This window comes from Chelonia mydas, chromosome 2, assembly GCF_015237465.2.
Source record: "Chelonia mydas isolate rCheMyd1 chromosome 2, rCheMyd1.pri.v2, whole genome shotgun sequence".
In the NCBI taxonomy this organism is placed as follows: Eukaryota; Metazoa; Chordata; order Testudines; family Cheloniidae; genus Chelonia; species Chelonia mydas.
Genome location: NC_057850.1, coordinates 234279801 through 234299312, shown reverse-complemented (window position 1 = coordinate 234299312; position 19512 = coordinate 234279801). Strand labels below are relative to the sequence as shown.

The following is a 19512-nucleotide window of genomic DNA, read 5'->3' as shown; positions in this document are numbered from 1 at the left end:
GATAGGTGAATATCTGCTATCAGGAGGGAGACCAGTACATGGTCACTCACGTTGCAATAAGACACAGGTTTCCATAGTCTAATTAACTTGTTCAATTAAGTATTTTTGAGAAATTTTTGAGACTCAGCTCCAAACATGCCAAAAGAAAACACGTTTGGTAGATTTCCATGCTCCTAAATCCTTTGTGTGTCTCTGCTCATCTCTCTTCCTCCTGCCTTCTGAATGCAGAACAAAGCACAGCTCAGAGCTAGAGAGCAATAGCAAGCACCTGTCTTCATCTGTTTTAACACTAAAGTGATGGGAACTGGATCATCTGTCCCACCCACTTTCCTTCATCACTTTGACATAATTTGGGTGCATTATAGAGGGAGGAAACAGGGCAAACAAATTAGCCCTCCTACTTGTATATGTGTGAATGCATTTAACTTTAGTTGCCATACTGAGACATGTAGCACATCCATTTTCCAACCTCCAGGCTCTCTTGGAGTGGATAGTGCCACTAATTATTGATTCTGTGTCAGAAAAGATATCTCAAATAGAACAGCCAATTTCTTAAAAATAGTTAAGCCAGTAAAAAATCTGCCCAAGTATCCAAGCTCCAAACATATCTGGAAATATTGAAAAGTAAATTATGGGCATGGTGTACTCCAAATCCTCATCTTCACATCTCTTCATAATTCCATCCCACACCTCCTTCTATTTCCTTCTTTCTGCCCAGTCCTTTTCTTCTGTCTACTCCCTTTATCTCTTTCACCCACATTTTTCTTATGCCTGAAACAGATTATCACTAAATGCCTGCCAAGCTCCAACCCATCGCTGATTTTTAAAAAACAAAAGCCAAGAAACTTCCAAAGAAACCTCCAAAACCTATGGTGCAACTTTTTCTGCAAAGCATTCCAGCTGGATGCACTTGCGCCATTCTGTGTGTGGTTTTATATTATACTGGCCATTGCTTTATTAAGTAAGTTGGTCGGGGAAGAGATGTGTTATTTCTTTGGTACACTGAATCAGTGGCACAGTGCGGTGGACACCAACAGCACTTTCTATATAAAATAATTAATAGCACACAAACCAGAATTAACCTCCTCACCAGCCATTGCTTAAGTTTTCCCATTTTACAAGTTTGTACCTGGTTTGGGAGGCTAAATTAGATGTTAACAATCAAAAACCTATTTAATTTTGGCAGTAGTATTCTGAAAGGAACTGTGTTGGGAAAGGAGGTCTGAGTAATTTGGACACATTAGCCTACAAAAAGCAGAAGAGAAGGGAAGAAGAAAGCTTGGAGAATAATTTTGTGCAGCAGAAAGGCATTTAAGTCTCCTGAAGTTAGAATGCAGTGCTCTATTTAACAAATTTCTATAGCCTCTTCTCTAAAACCACAAATGCTTTCATGTCAATCAGAGTTTTGATAAATTACGTTCTGAATGGGAATGAGAGAGCTGGATGATTGTTCCATTTATAAAGATGCATGATATGAAATTTGATTTGATCGCTTATACAGATTAATATTTTGGCGGCAGATAACCTTTCACATACTTACGGTCATAACTTCACATGGGACGATATTGACAGGGACCAAGTTAGTTGTCCTTTTATCGTCCAGATAAGGAGCAGATAGTGCACATAGTTTTTAGCAACCAGCTGGTTCTCATCTGAGTGATAAAGGGCCATGATGGAGATCCTCATTCTTAGTTTAAGAAAAACAACGAAAACCTGACTCCCTTAAGACGAAGACAACCTGCAGCGTGGAACATTTTGCTTGTGATTCTGAGATGGTTTGGTTAATGCAGCCCATTATAGTTTAGTACTAGTGCACAATGGTGGAACCATCAAGCGATGCTGCTGCTACCAGTAATCATTGAGGCAAAATGATGGGAGCCAGTAGCATTTTTGTGAGACGCTAGCCTTCATAGTCATGCCTTTATTGAAAATGGGAAGCTTGTAAGATTTTGTTTATATTAGCTGCCCTTTATCTGTTAATCAAGTTAAATAATGCCAAGATAGCAACGAAACCAGTTTAGGAGGGAATGAAGCCACCTATCAGGAACAACAGCTCTTCATTTTTACTGTACTGTTGCTTTTACTGTCCATTGCTTTGTCTTGCTAGCAGCATTTACTCCAACTTTGACATATTTTTTTTACACAAACTTTCCTGAAACAAGGGTAGACAAAAGATTTATTGAAAAGCCCTTTGTGTACCTCCCATCCAGTTTTTGTTAGTGTAGAAAAGGCATTGTATCTTTTGTTAAATATTTGTGTAGCTGACTGTTGATGTCTTTATTTAGATCTCTCATTTGAGATTCTAATTAGAAACTGAAAAAACTCTTTCCCATGAAAATAGTAAAATACATGGTTCCTGTTACAAAGCACAACCATCTAAACACAATGATCTTGTTGTTTATTCTTTATGCACACTGCAGCTTATCAGCCTACCTGGTGTGAATTTCTATGAATTTCTCTATGGTTCTAAACTTTCTTCGTGTATCTTTCTAAAAATCTGTTGGGATTGTCTCTCAGGGGAGTTTGATAATTGTCTTTAGAGCTTCGTTGTCACATGGAAAATGGTTACATTATACGGTTGAGTAAAAAGCTAGACATTTGTTACTTGAACTCAGGGATGCAGGGCTATCTTTCTGGGAAAATAAATCATTTGATTGCATAAGTTTACTAATCTATTTAGACTCATTTTCACACTTTCTTTAAACAAAGTGAAATAAAGATTAGTTCATCTTTGAATATAATTGGCATGGAAGTTAAATTCCTGAACACTCTATGTATTTTTTTATAGCATTTCAAATTTTAACATTTTTATTCTTCCCAAATTTGCCTTTGATATCTTTGCATCAGAGGCTTAGAATATTGTTTAATTTACTTTTTAGTAAAGCTGTCACTTGTAATCTGCAATTTAAAAAAACCTAATAAAACAAATCCTCATTTCACAATTTAAACCTTAGTGAGTCTAATTCACTTGCACTGCAAGTTTATTATTCTCCTGCAGCTTGACGTGCCTCCAATTGCAATTGTGTTGACCCTTCAATGCAGGATCTCCCCAGTGCTTATCAAACTGGGAAAGATAAGTCCACAATTTGGAACTTCATTAAATATCTCATTTATATTAAACAGATGATAGCTTAGAACAGAAATAATAATTTTACAGACGTATGGCCTCTGACTCTGGTCTTTGTGGTCATCATCTTCGGAATGCAATGAATTTCTCAAATGCCCACCCACTCTGTGTTCCTGGCATGGAGCCAGTCACCAAATGTCATATGATGTTAGCCCATTGGGTTGACTTCAAAGCCTCTCTTGTGAAGATTGTAGTTGAATGCTTTGTAGCTCTTGAAGCAGATTTTATTTAAAGACTTTAATAGCATAAATTTCTTTGTCATGCTAGAAATTTGAATAGTATGACTCATAATGGGGAGCTATTTAAAAATGTTGCTTATTATTTTAAGTCGTGAAAGTACAAACTGTTCTTCTTCCTTTAGAGACTATTCCTGAGAAGTGCTGAGTACTCTCAGTGCTTGGTGACTTCCAAGGCATTGCAGTATGCCCCAAATCTTCTGGGAAGCATTCAGTATAGGGCAGTATAGAAAGCATTAATGGCAGTTAATTCGCACGATTAAAAAATTAATCGTGGTTTAAATCGCGCTGTTAAACAGTAGAATGCCAATGGAAATTTATTAAATATTTTTGGATGTTTTTCTACACTCTTAAATATATTGATTTCAGTTACAACACAGAATACAAAGTGTACAGTGCTCACTATTATTATTTTTGATTACAAGTATTTGAACTGTAAAAATAAAAAGTACTGTAGTGTGATCTCTTTATAGTGAAAGTGCAATTTACAAATGTAGACTTTTTTTTGTTACATAACTGCACTCAAAAACAAAACAGTGTAAAACTTTAGAGCCTACAAGTTCACTCAGTCCTACTTCTTGTATAGCCAATTGCTAAGACAAACGAGTTTGTTTACCTTTACAGGAGACAGTGCTGCCCATTTCTTATTTATGATGTCACCTGAAAGTGAGAACAGGCATTCGCATGGCAATTTTTGTAGCCGGCATTTCAAGGTATTTACATGCCAGATATGCTAAACAGTCATATGCCCCTTCATGCTTCAGCCACTATTCCAAAGACATGCTTCCATGCTGATGATGCTCATTAAAAAAAATGCAATCATTACTTTGTGACTAAACTTCTTGGGGGAGAATTGTATGTCTCTTGCTCTGTTTCACCCGTATTCTGCCATGTATTTCATGTTACAGCAGTCTTGGATGATGACCCAGCACATGTTAGTTTAAGAACACTTTCACTGCAGATTTGTCAAAATGGAATGAAGGTACCGATGTGAGATTTCTAAAGACAGCTACAGCACTCAAATCCAGGTTTAAGAATCTGAAGTGCCTTCCAAAATCTGAGAGGGCTGAGGTGTGGAGCATACTTTCAAAAGTCTTAAATGAGCAGCACTCTGATGCAGAAACTACAGAACCCAAACCACAAGAAAGGAAAATCAACCTTCTGTAGGTGGCATCTGACTCATGATGATGAAAATGAACATGTGTCAGTCACATTGCTTTGGATCATTATCAAGCAGAATCTGTCATCAGCATGAATGCTTGTCCTCTGGAATGGTGGTTGAAGCGTGAAGGGGCACAGGAATCTTTAGCACATCTGGTATGTAATTATCTTGCGACGCCTGTTACAGCAGTGCCATGCGAATGTCTGTTCTCACTTTCAGGTGACATTGTAAACAAGAAGAAGGCAGTATTATCTTTTGAAAATGTAAACAAACTTGTTTGAGCGTTCGGCTGAACAAGTAGTAGGACTGAGTGAACTTGTACATGCTAAAGATTTACATTGTTTTTGTTTTAATGCAGTTTTTTGTACATATTTCTACATTTATAAGTTTAACTTTCATGATAAAGAGATTGCACTACAGTACTTGTATTTCTTTTGCTTTTTACGGTGCAAATATTTGTAATAAAAATAAATATAGAGTGAGCACTATGCACTTCGTATTCTGTTTTATAATTGAAAACAATATATTTGAAAATGTAGAAAAGATCCAGAATATTTAAATAAATGGTATTCTCTTATTGTTTAACAGAACAATTAATCGAGATTAATTTTTTAATTGCTTGACAGCCCTAATTCAGTACCTTGCAGAATCTGGGCACTAGTGTATTTTGATAGATCATGAGATATTTATATGCTAAAGGATTCATATAAGAATATTGTGCATTGAGTTCTAAACACAGCTTTAGATAAAATGGCCAAAACATACTGACCTTTGATGCCCTAAATGATTACAAAACAACGCAATTATTTTTGCTGTATTAGTTCATCAGAATTTCTCCTCAGGGGATCTGGAAATTAATTTAATAGCTACGCTGAGGGTTGACATTTTGTCCAAAACACCCATCATCACTCAGTTATCAGTATCTACAAGGATCCAAACGACTGGTTCAGGCACCTCAACAAAGCTCAGTAAGCAGAGTGATTGGACAGTTCAGGAATTGGATAATGGGAGATGAAGTCTTTCATGTCTGTGGTTATTGGCCTAAGTGAAACAAGTTGGAAGTCTCAACTGGTTCCCTTGTGGACATGTGTTCATATCACTCCTGGGACCCTTATTGGAAGTCTCAGCAGAGAGGCTAACAGAGATGCTGTTGCACCTAGATCAGTGGTACTCAGACCTCAGTGGTTCAGGAGCGAAATCAGTGATCAGCATTACCCGAAAGAGCCACATTAGTGTGAATTCATTGTTTCATTTACTATCATACTATCTAGTCATATTATTCTCACAGCAAAATGACTGACCAAGTATTATTTTATCAATTACAGTTGGTTAATAACACAGCAAAAGCATCCTCATTGGTTAATAACTTAGAGTGGTTAATAATTAAATCACACAGTGCTTTAATATCATGTGCTGCTGAGAGCTGCCAGAGACACATTGAAGAGCCACTTGCAGCTTGGGAGCCTCAGTCTGAGTATCGCTGCCTTAGATGATGTCAAAATTATATTTATTTCACCCTATAAGAGCTTTGCTTTCCCCTGAAGTCTGATTCTCTATAGTACATTGAGGAAAACCTATTTTTTCTTCTTTCTGAAAATCTATTCTGTGCATATAGGAAGAGAGGTGACTAGATTCTCCCAGAGAAAACACAGGGGCACCCTCCAGACACACACTAGACAGTTCTGATGGACAGCTGGGAGTGGGGGAGAGAAATGGTGTTTGTTCTTTCTCCCCCTATTTGCATGACCAGTCAACATCCTTCTGCACCACATAGGGGATCTGGTTTTTCATACATGGGTGGAGTTCCCTCTTGAGGACTCATGCTGGACAGAGGACTCTTGGCTGTGTAAGGGACATGTCAGGTTTTGGAAATGCTGATTGTTGTGAAACTGACAGGGATGCAGCAAAAGGCCCTGAAAACATGGGACATTCACAGATTTGATGGGCATGTGAAATCTCTTTACCCTAAGGGGAAAAGTCTGAGCAAAGACTTTATCATAAACAGCAGGTGTTCATGTATGTCAATACTAATGTTTACAACAGGGAGCTTAATGTGGGATCCCATGATAATTATGTACAAAAGCAAATTTCACCATTTCTAAAAGGGTCGGAGGCCCAATTCCAAATGGAGTTCCCTGATCTCCTCTGCTTGAAGGAGTCTTGTCCTGACAACCTATCAATGTGTGAAAGAGGCCAAGTTGTTTGTCAGATAATATTGAAACATGCAAACTGTACATTTCAGGAATTATGCTGCAAAGGTAGACTAAAATGTGATGTTTTTTGTCCACATATTTTCTGCTGAAACGATTGAAATCTGACAAGGCACCATGGGAGGTGCAGCGTAAAGTGTCATGGAAAGTTGGTCATTAAGCAGAGCTGTCACTGCAAATTATTTTGGGTCCAGGATGAAAAGTTCTAGCGCATTTGGTGCCCAGCCGGGTCCAGGCCTTAGGCAAGTTGTTATCGTCCCCCCATGCTGTTAAATGGACTTCAGTGCTGATTTTCCTCTCTCTATGCAGTTGGAGTCACCTGGAAGCCCTCCTGGGCCAGAGCTGCCTATAGACACTATACTGGATGACAGGGAACGTAGAATTTCTCATTCGCTGTACAGTGGGATTGAGGGTCTCAGCGAATCGCCCACAAGAACTGCGGCACTAAGTAGGATAATGGGTGAGTCAAGTAGACTCTGCTAATCAGATCTTGTTTTTGTCCTTTCTGTGGCTCATTGAAGGGTGATTAATGTATTATTTATGTGCGAAGCATGGAACATGAAAGTGGCAATGACCAATTTAAAGCAAGCCTTTTTAAAAGAATTGTTCATCACAAGCCTTCTAGCTAGCTTAATGTGAGAGGGGAAGTCAATCAATTGATTGATATAGTAAGTTTCAGATCCCATAACAGGTGGCAGAACATTTAAAATGTTTTTCAGTGTCTGAAGTGAGAAGCTACACTTCATGTTAGTCTTTTTGGTCTCAGTGGTGAAGTTTCATACAAATAAAATGTCAGTGAATATTACTATAAAGAATGTATGGTTATGTTTCAGCACTGATTCACCTTCACTTTAATCATGCTCAAAAAGAAAATAACGTAAACTGAAGCCAATATGTGTAATAACGTCTTTCCTTATTTCAGTTGAATTTCTGCTTTGCAGGGCACCAGTTTTAAAACCTTGTAAGTGATTTTTATGCATCCTTTGTTTGGATTCTGTGCCGTACTGTCTGCATAGCCCCCAGTGGGTAATGAGGTTATTAGCACTTGCTCTGCAGCAGTTCAGCTTTCTACTAACAGATTTAGTTCATAAAGACTTGTCTTGCCACAGGAGTGGTTGGACTTACTGAGTAGCTCAATCATGGGATTAACTTGTAAGGATTTTCAAATTTAAAACACAAGAAGATGTTTGATTAAAATAGCACCTGACATAAAATACTTTTATTGCTAGCTTGAGTTGCAAGTCCTGAACTCCAACATAGCCATTACATCCACTGCCTTTTTGTACGTTTGACATATATGTACAGCATTAAAATTGGAAATCCTGTTATAGAATTGACATGAGGAAGAGTGAATTTAGTTTTCAGTTCCCTAGGATAGCTATTCAGCTTCAGAAAGTGAAAATCTCCATTTATGGCCTTTTGCTAGTTATTGCTTTGTAAATATTTCTCCTTGTACTTTTTGAAGTAGAAAAATCATCCTTTCTTAGACCTCTGTGAAACACCACAGTTTTGCTTTGTGAGATTTTGTATCCGTTCAGTCATATTGTAATCTGAATGCATGCCGCAAAGCCAAAACTAAAACTGAAAAGTTATCTTAAGCTCTATTGCATTGCATTGCATTTTGTACTATCCAAAATAAAAATAATGTGACCAAGTATCACAAATCCATGAAACTTTGTCTCAAAAAATTCACGTCTGTCTAAAGAAAGTGACACGTTTTATTTTGAGATCTGATTAAAAGTTCAAGGAATAAAAATCTGTCTGAAATTGTTAGCACTGTAGTTTTAAAAGTGACACTAGTCTAATTTTGCTATTTCAGTTTTCCAGATAAAATATTTGTACAGCACTTAGCTACTGTTTTTTTTCTGTCAGTGTGCAGGGGATTTACGTGTAAAATTCATATATGCATTAATGAGTTACCATGTAAACATCTTGTGCAGCAACAGGTGAATAGGCCTGAGAGAGGGTATTTGGTATGCATGTCAAGGGATGCACTATAATTTGACATCAAAGGAATATAGGATTTGCCCTGCTGAATATAGGATTTGCCGTAGTTGTCCATCAAGTCCAGTTTCTTTCTTTCAACAGCGACCAATAGCTGAAGTCTAAGCAGGCAAAAACAAACAAAACCTTACCCCTTCCAAAACCCCTTAAAACCTACTGTTCCCCTGGCCAGCTCTGCAGTGTGTGCTGTGCATATAGGGGATAAAAGTCCATCCAGACTCTTGAAAATATTCATTTTAGGGATGATTAGTGCTATGAAATTAGGTTGGCTTAACTACAATGCTCAAGGCTATGAAAAATGTTCTGCCCTGTGCAACGTAACCAAGCCAACCTAAGTCCCAGTGTAGATGGGATTTTTCCATCGACCAAGCTATTTCCTCGAGGAGAGATGGCGTTACTGTGATGACAGAAGAACCCCTTCTGTCACTGTAGCGTCTACACTAAAAGAGCTACAGCGGCACAGCTACAGTGCCACTATAGAGCGTTTCCAGTGTAAACATATCCTTACATTCTGAAGCATAGGTACTGATTCTGTCTCTCTCGGCCCTCATCCTTAATGGGACTCCACGGTTACACAGCTGGACACCACAGAGAAGGTCAAACCAAGTTTGAATAATGTATAGACATGTGATCTAGCCCACCATGGTTAGAAACTGGTTTTGCTGGAACTGGGACAGACTTTGCTAGTGTAAATCAGCATAGCTCTGTTATCCCGTCACATTTAAAACCAGTTTGCAGACCGGTGGGGATTGACTAAAATGTTAAAAGTTTGGAATGCCTCAGTCAAGTCCCCTCTGATAAGTTTTTCTTCTTTGATCAAATAAAATCCTAGTTATTGCAATCTTCTGCCTCACGTTGTGTGAATGTATGTCTGAGTCAGTGTGTACTAAATAGCACAACGTGAATGTGTTTGCATTACCTGTGGTCACAGAAGTGGTCAGTAACCACAAACCTGCTTGTTTTGGCATACGCAAAAAGACCACAGTGTTGTTAATATAAACCACATGACAAGCACACACATCATCCATTGGACCTAGCAGTTCTAATAGCATTTATAATTTGAGATTTCCTAGACTTTTTTACTTCCCTGATAACTGAGTTATATTGTCCATACTATTACCATACTTCCTCTGTGAAAACTTGGATTCACCTGCATGGTTGCCTCTCATCTGGGCCTAAAAATAAGGATTTATGCCCGTCGTCTTTGCTGGGTTTCTAGTTTTGGTCTTTTTTGGTCTAGATTCAAAAGTATTTCGAGGCTACATGTTTGCAATTCCTCCAAAGTGAAATTTAAAGTAAAATCATGTGGTCATATACTAACTTGCTTGTGCCCAGGCTTAAAAATTGAAGACCTTTTTTTCTGGAGTACTGTAGCTATTTTTTGTCCATGATGCAGCTGATTTCTGTCATACACAATTATAGAGCTGCTTTCAATGTAAATTATTCTTATTGAGGCAACGTTTGAGTACAAAGTCATCTTGCATCTCTTAGCTTTAGTTGCCGCCTGAATGCTTGCTGATTTCTTATGACCATAGCAAGGTTTGATGCTAAAGGTGACTAATCAGAAGTTATTTATCAAGGTTTTGTTAAGAATAAAAAGACTTAGATTGTATGCAGTGAAGTTTTAACTGTGTTGGTCACAGGATATTAGAGAGGCGAGGTGGGTGAAGCTCTCTCACCAGCAGCAGTTTCTCCAATAAATGATATTCCCTCACCCACCTTGCCTCTCTAATGACTGGGATGAGAGGCAATGTCAATCTAAATGTCCCAATGTACTTCATAAACTACCATACATATGCATAACAGGAATTGCTTTGCTCACTCTAAAAGCACAGCTTTCTTTGTGTTGCAATACAGTAGCAGCACTACAAAAAGATTTAGAATAGAGGTCTTCAGAAGCTGCTCAGCTTCGAAAATGTATAGAGTTTCTCTAAACTCAGAGTCTATACCTTAGAGAGGTTGTGTAGAATTCCAACAGGCAATCTCAAGAGCAAATTCTTGAACCAGTAGTCCAATCTAGTTCTATCAAAGAGTTCTAGGTGTGAGGTATCATCCTTTTTTTGAGACGTTTCTTGCAAGGCAGTGGATTCATCCTTTCCAAAGGTTGGTTCTGTTTACAGCTGGCTGTAAACTCCCCACAGAAGACATAGTTAACTTTCTCCATCGGTGAGGTGTGTCCAACTGTGTCCTGAAAGTGAAACCCTTCTCCCACTTGGTTTCATCTGCAATGAAAATCCTGGGTGCTTCAAGTTTATCTACTTCTTAATTTCAAAGCATCAATAAAATACAATAAAAAATAAAATAAAATTCTTCATGCTTGACAAATATTAAAAATGGTAGAGGAAAAGTTAAAAATGTTACTGAATTACTTTAGCCTCTCAAACTGTAAGTTCAATCTGTAAAATGCAATAAGGTTCTACTTTTTCATAATCAACTCTTTGGAGACATTATTAACTATAGAGTTAACAATCTTGTAGGCAATATGTTTGAAAAGGAGTACATTACCAGGCTAACCATTAACCCATCCATCAAAGAAGTGATTGCTGGGCAAAGAATTAGCTGTTATGCAAACTGAACACATTCATTTCAGTTTGACAATGATGGGTTGTTTGTCATTTAGTACTGATGTATTTCAGTCATTTTCATCTATTTTAGAAAATATCTCATTCAGCCACAAAATTTTCATTAAATAACCTTATAAAATACATTCAATTAGCTAATATCCTGTTGGGTTAGCTAATGTTCTTTTGTATCAGTTTATTGGCATAATTAAAGTAACAGTACAGCAGCATGATTATATAAAAGGGAAAAAAATAGAATTGCTATAGATCCCATAACTCCATACGGGTTTTTCCACTTGTACTTATGTGTATTATAAGTGATGAGCAAAATATAAATATCTGGCCACATGTGTGGCTCATTTTAACAAAACATTTCCATTTCTTGGTACTTTTTATAACACAGTACATTATTATTATACAGCACCCAGGGGGTTCTGTCTCTCTATTACATATCCATATATAATATATCATACCATATGGTAAGTCAGCTGATTTCATAAAACTTATTCTTCATTGTTCATAAGTGTGACAGTTTTGTTAATTACATTTTATATGAAAACAAAGTTTCCTGCAACATTTACCATTTTGTTTCATGGTGATTTATTGGAAATATTTAAGCCTATGCCTAGGAAACAACCAAACTTTTTAGAAGGCAATTTTTTAGCAGGCAATAATGTCTAGAGGGATAGTGTTGAGTTACAGAGAAGCTTATATCGCGTGGAAGAATTTGAATAACAAATACACTGGAGTTACTCTTAATAACTTGCCAGTTGCCTGAGATAACTGAATAACTTTATTTCCATATTTGCAGTATGATTGGTATTCCTTATAGCAAGTATAAGTAAGTTTAGCTCAGTGATGTTACAAATATTGAGGTCATCTTATATTTTTAAGACTAAACTGACAACGTTTCAAGGCTGATCATTTTCTGTGGCATCAGTTTTACTGTTCTACTAAATATCTTCACTTGTTCTTTAACCCTGAGCATGTTTGCACTGAAAAACAGGAAATGGTGACTCAGGCTAAAGTTATAGTGATATTACTGAACATCGTCATAAAAAAGCCCCTTTGTGACACATTTGTATCTGTTTAGTCTATTCTGGTGATGTAGGACTTTTATATACATTTAAAAGTTACATCTGCTTTTTGTTAAACAGGTTGAAAAGTGTGTTACGCAAAATGCCATAGAAAATAAGACTGGAAAATATAATTCCATGTATATTTAGATAGTGGTGGTAACTTCAAAAAGATACAAATTGGCTTTTAGCTGGGAAGAAACAATGTTTCACTAATTAGTAAAACTCCTTAGGGTCCAGTGCTACAACTCTTGCCTGCGGGAGTTGTCCCACTGAAGCTGGTTCACATATGAGGTGCAGTGTCAAGCCCTTATGTCATCTCTTTGATTCATGAGGGTGCTGTCTTGATCCTTTTAACATCAATGTTAAAATTCACTTGGGCTTCAGTGGGAACAGAATTAAGGTCTTGGGCCAGATTTTCCAAGTTTGGTGTGTAAAATCATGTTTTAAAATCTATATCTCGGCACCTACATAGGTGACTTTATTTATTCATTCATTCATTCATTCAACTATTATAAAAAAAATTCCAAATTTGAAATTTTTCAACCAGCTCTAGCTACAAGTACTGAACACTTCTGAAAATTAAGCCATTTGTTCGGGCATCTAAATATGAATTTAAGTTCTTAATGTTAGTAAACCAAGTTGGAAAATGTTGGCTTTGATGACCCAGAGCTGGATCATGAGAGGTGATGAATCCCTTCCGTTCCCATTGACTCTATTCCTTCTGAGGATCACAGCCTAAGCCAGTTAATGTTCTCCTTCAGTGGGATGTAAGTACTTGATATGTGTATTTTCAGACTTCTATGTAGTAAGTTGCATGTAATTTTACTAATTGTGTTACATCAATCTTATCAGTGATGTGACAGATTTGACATGACATTTTATCATTTGGAGAATATATGGTATGTAATATTCAGGGCTTTATCTACAGTTTTTCCCCCATTCTCCTCCCCATATTAAACAGGTAAATACCAGCTGTCTCCAACAGTGAACATGCCACAAGATGACACTGTTATTATTGAAGATGATAGACTGCCAGTACTTCCACCACATCTTTCTGACCAATCATCTTCCAGTTCCCATGATGATGTAGGATTTGGAACCACAGATGTTGGCGCATGGGCTAAAGCCACAATTAATGAATCTACAGACTGGTAAGACAGTAGTCCAGAGCATGAAAATGATAGTCAATTGTAATAATTTATTTTTCTTTAATTTAATGGTTAGCTACACTGAATATTAATCTTCTTTTTTTTTTTTAAACATTCAGATAGGGTGACTAGATAGCAAGTGTGAAAAATTTGAAGGGGGGGGGCAATAGGTGCCAAAGTAAGAAAAAACCCCGAATATCAGGACTGTCCCTATAAAACTGGGACATATGGTCACCCAACATTCAGACCACAACATTTTCAAACTTTTAATTGCCACTGTTTCAGTAAGGAAGTCCATTCAGATAATTTTGATGGATTTTTACTTTCTAGCTGCATAGTTTTATGCAGTGTCAAAACACATTTAGACAAGTGTTATGAACTTATTAGGACCAAATTGGTATATAGCTGTGTTAACAGAATTAATATTATGTATTCAGATTATAAGATGAGCTAGCCTTGTGTTTAATCAGAAAATCTCAGCATTTGTAGGATTGCCTTGTTAAAAGCTTAAGGTTATAAAACATGAAAGATCAATTCCAGTGGGAAATGTTAGTTTATAAGTCTCTCTATAAATAAGATTTTATTTTGTATATATTTAGGAGACTTTTATCACAGATGCATCAGCTTTTATTGTATTTAAGGTAATGAATAATTTTTAGATAATCTATTTAGAAATTAAAAGCACTCTTAATTTAGGCCTGCTAGTTATATGTTAATGCTCACATAACATTTAACAAGTTAAGATTTCCTGAATATTTAGGATGAATATGATGTTCAGCATTGTGATTTATAAGTAGTATCATAAAATCGTAGAATATCAGGGTTGGAAGGGACCTCAGGAGGTCATCTAGTCCAACCCCCTGCTCAAAGCAGGACCAATCCCCAATTTTTGCCCCAGATCCCTAAATGGCCCCCTCAAGGACTGAACTCACAACCCTGGGTTTAGCAGGCCAATGCTCAAACTACTGAGCTGTCCCTCCACCGCCATGTTAGTATAGTAACATTTCCCATAATTTAAAACACTGAAACCAAATTACCTTGTTTTACCTTCCAATTGGGTTGAATCTGTGATCTTGTGTGTAGATTTTTACATATGACCCCCAATGGCTAATGTATTAGTATTATTAACTTGTTTATTGTTCTTAATAAAAGAAATATTGCATACTGTTAGTACAGATCTAAGAGAACTGTGCTTTAATTTGCAAGTCTAGTAATTATGTACTGCAATGAGCAAAATAAAAGATGGTCTCTATGGAACCACCTCCTAAGGGTTTAGTGATAATTAACACAAGCACAGTGAAGAATTAGAATTTTCTTACTAGCCCCATCTACTGTGTCTATTATGAATGTGTCAGCAATATCTTAATAAAATAGCAGTGGCAATGGCCTTTCATTCTGATTTGCACCAGTCAGCTACTTCCGTTTTGATATTATGTTTAGTTGAGTTGATGTTTAGGGATTGATCTTGCTGATTCTAAACAGGGTTTTAGTGCCTGTAGTGAAAATAACTTTTTTTCATCTTCATTTTGCTTTTCTCTTAATATTGCAACTTTTTGTGTAGAAAAGTCTCCCCTGTAATTTGGGCCCTTGAAATGTCCATCTGTGTCTTTTGTAAAAGGTTTTAGAGCTGAAAATCTGAGATTTTTAAATTGAACAGCACTTAAGATGTCATGTAATACTTATCTCTGAGTGAATTTTTCAGCTCAATGGCAGTGGGGTGGGGGAGAACCTACACCGTAAAGTAAAAGCCCATTTGAAAACTGCAGATGCTTTTTACATTTACTGCTGCAGTGTAACTTACTATTCATATACCTTTCTGAGATTAAATGAAAATAACAGCAAAGAAAATAGATTAGATATTGTGGAATTCATTTTGTACAAAAACCTTTAAATCTCTACCTTTATGAGAAATTGTTGAGGTCTTTAAATACAATTGCAGCTTGTACAATAAATACAATAAAAGAGCAGATCAGTTTAGGGCCTTACTCATATATAATGCTTTTTATTTGTAAAAAATAAATAGCAGCAGAAGTAGATTGTTGCATTAATTTCCTGCTGCTAATGGATGAAGGAAGACTTATAATATGAAGGTGCATTGTATGATACTGCTGGAAGGCTCAAAGGGTAAAGCTAAGAATATGGATGAAGGGTTATCCAAACAAGAATGGCAGCTGTTCTGAATCACCACAGAAAATGTAAGCTTTTTCCAGCCTGACAATATCTCCCTAATCCTTGATGAAAATGTTATGAAAACAAAGGGGCAATAAGACAGGATTAATAAGTGGAATTTTAATAACACTGAGGGTCAGTAGACGGTTACATTCTTTTAAGAATCAGCTGTCGTTCCAGAAATCTTATTTGTTAAGTACGCTAGAACATAGTAAATTGTGATTGGTATTAACGGAGTTGCAGTAATGTGAGACAGAAGGTGACTTTAACAGCTGAAAAATATTAAAATTAGCTATTTTGGGTTACTAGTTACTCAACTATGCTTGTTGACTTTTTAACATATGGATATTTACCATTTGGAAAGTGTATATGTTCAAATGGCTATGATGTTGGTCTTTGTTAATTATTGAAATAGGTATTGCTTCATTAATAATATATTTTAAATTCTTTATTATTGTGGACATTAAAATGGGTAGCATAATGTGGCATTCTGATATTTCTAGCAAACTAGATTTCAATGAAATTGAGACTTGTAGAACTTGGCATCTAGATGAGAGAAAAATTCTTTGTACTTACGTAGCACCTATAATTTTTAGCATGTTTTGCAAATATTAAGTAATTGGTCCTCATAATAGCTCAGAGGGGGAGATAAGTATGTTAGGTGCAGATGGGGAAGCTGAAGAGAAACTGAGAGGTTAAATGATTTTCTCAAGGACTCAGAAGCAGAGTCAGTCAGTTTAAGAGCTGGGATCAGAACTCAGGAATTCCTGGCTCCTCGTCCTGTGTTCAGAACATACCACTCTCTCCACTCTCCTTGATCTACTTTTGAAATTTTTATTTAATCATCAAGTTTTAGTATTTTGGATATGACTTTAAATGAATAAACACACAAACCTAAATTTACATGAACATCATGTTCAGCTTTAAAAGAATTATGATATATCTTGGCTAAATAAGCAGTTATGTGAAGAAGATCAAACCAGAAAAGGAATAAGCTGCCAAAACAAACAGGGTTAGAAATTTAGCCCTTGCAAAGAAAGAAGCACGCAATGTATTCTCTTCAGCAAGATGAAACTGAGCACTTCTAACTTACTTACACCACATTAACAGATGTTGCTAAAGGAATTCCTCACTTTAATATTATACCAACTCATACCAATACTAGTTGTGAGCTCCTGTGTGGCCTTTGGAAAGATGTTTATGATCTGATTATGAGAGGTGCTGAACACCCATAAGTTTAATTGAAGTAATTGAGAACGTATTCCCAAACCCATGTGAGCCATATTCAGCTCACAGTTGCACTGCCATAAATTTTTTTTAAATTCTGTTTTCTCCATCTGTAATGTGGGGATAACACCTACTTCACAGGAATATTGTGACAATTAAATTGTTAATATTTGTAGAGCGCTTAGCCCCCAATTCAACAAAGAAGTTAAGTATGTGCTTAAATGCTTTGCTAAATCATGGCATTGGGTACCACAGAGACAGGCACCTTAGAAATGGCTTCAACAGTTAGATGTAAAGTACTATGGGTGTGAGCCAACACCACTAACGTCAAAAGACATTGGACATTGCCTTCAGTAGGACAGGATTGGGGCCTTTATAAGTGAAAGGTATTGCATGGCTGTCACTTGTGAGCATATATCCATTGTCAGTCATGCACCTATCCCAAAACTCATTCACATTCTACAAAATAAATCAATGCATAGCTACAGTATATGGATGTTTAGGCTGAGATTTACACACTGATGCTTTAGTATAAGAGCTATCAGTCAAGGTTTAGCTGGCACTCCTGAGCCGCTTAGTGCCACACCAAACTAGATCCATCCCCAAATCTTGACCCTCTTTCTCCAGTTTCCCTCCTCATTCTACAAGCATTAATTCATTTATCCTCAAACACTCCTGTGAGGTAGGGACATATTGAAGTCCCTTCTTGTTAAAGAGCTAAATGACTTGTCCAAGTTCACACAGGAAGTCCATGGTGAAGTCAGGAACTGAATCCAGACACCAGTGACTTAATCAACACTATCCTTTTCCCCCCAAATAAAAGGAGATGGGAAAATGTTAGGGCAGTATTTCTAGGCAAGCTAAATCCAGAAAATACACTGAAAAATTCACAAGAGAACCTTGGATTTGTTTGTTTTGTTTTTGGGGTGGAAGGGTTCATCCAAATTCTTTAACTGCAGAGTTTCAGAGAAATTCATGTGACTTCAGATAGGACAGCACATTTGTGCTTTACTACTACACTATAAACTTACTTGGAAAACAAACCATATGTGTCACTAAGAATGAGAAATACTCACTCCGAAATTATTCCTATATATATGGAAAGTCAAAGTAAACTGCAGTATCATGCTAATAGCTCTCTGTGTTTTTACTGCATGTGTTTTCATGTGCATAAGCATCATATACACATTTTTTCCATAAAGGTTTAGTAGGCTTTTAATTATTGATGCTTGTTAAATCACTGTTGTTGTGGACACAATAGGCCAGATTCATTCTTGATGCAACTCCATTTACATTAGTGGTTTATTTAAAATTGGCTGCTTTATCAACAGATAAAGAAGGTAGAAATCATGTACCAAATAAAGACTTTTCTTTGCAGAAGAGGGGGTTGCATGATCTGAATAAATGTCTGCATGATTTTTTTCCTTCCCACAGCACTCTTAGTCCAGATGTTGATCCGGTGCTTGCCTTCCAGCGAGAGGGTTTCGGACGCCAGAGCATGTCAGAAAAACGCACAAAGCAATTTTCAGATGCCAGTCAGTTGGAGTTTGTTAAAACGCGAAAATCCAAAAGCATGGATTTAGGTAGTGAGTGATATTTCTTTGAATGTTTTATCTGAACGTATTTTTGATGTTGTGAATATAGATTTTTGTCATTTCAAATATATAATTGACACACAGAGCTAAACATGTATGTGTGATGGAGTGGTATAAAAACATGAGTGGCCTGTGTACAGTTTGTAAATATCTATAAATTTGCTTGTTGTAAACATGCAAACGTATATGAATATACATGGGTATATACTTATATGCTAAGATACTTCATTGTTGTATGGGGTGTTGTTGTAGCCATAGTGGTCCCCTGATATTAGAGAGACAAGGTGGGAGAGGTTTGTACCAACTGATGTTGATGAGAGAGACAAGCTTTTGAGGAACACAGAGCTCTCCTTCCAGACTTGAAACATGTCTCTCTCTCATCAACAGAAGTTGGTCCAATAAAAGATATTACTGCACCCACCTTGTCTCTGTCAGATATTTCATAGCAGGTGAAAATATATACTTAAAAATAAACCACTGAATACTATTTTTAAAAAAGTAACTATTTCTGTTGACATTGGAAAGAGATCCATATTCTCAATTTATGGCTATACCTTAAATAACCATAAGTATCCTTGAGTATTTGCTATCTTAGTAGTCTACAATAAATCTTACTGAAAATAATCGGGATACAAATGAAGCAGCATATTAGAGAATGTGTCCAGGTCCTACTCCTGGTTTAGGCCATACAGTAATATGTGTGGTGGAAACTATATACTGTAGTAGCAACCAAAACAGGGAATTAAATGTTCCATTTAAGAACATAATCTCTTACGTGATGAGACAATCAGGTATAAAACATTTCTAACTAAGCTATCCATAGATGTGTCATTGGATTCAGGTTTTGAAGTGCAGAATCTAGTAACCTGAATAAGCAGTTTTTGAGTGTTTATACAATAAAAATGCTAATTAATAAAATGCAAGGAGTACTTTTTGCTTTATAATATTTGTGGATATCTTCACTAAAATCCTTACTTCACCACCTTCTCTAAAG

General features: G+C 36.6%; 1 protein-coding gene across 16 annotated transcripts in view; it reads left to right on the top strand.

The window, feature by feature from the left end:
- PARD3 (par-3 family cell polarity regulator) overlaps positions 1–19512 on the top strand; it is a 645228-nt gene that overhangs the window by 439593 nt on the left and 186123 nt on the right. For 9 of the 16 annotated variants that reach the window (XM_043541461.1, XM_043541458.1, XM_037890968.2 and 6 more), the window contains 3 exons: positions 7045–7195; positions 13341–13530; positions 18358–18509. In XM_043541461.1, the coding sequence (XP_043397396.1) occupies positions 7045–7195; positions 13341–13530; positions 18358–18509 (493 nt within the window). The remainder of the gene's footprint in view (positions 1–7044; positions 7196–13340; positions 13531–18357; positions 18510–19512) is intronic. The other 7 variants (XM_043541454.1, XM_043541459.1, XM_037890969.2 and 4 more) reach the window with 1 other exon arrangement.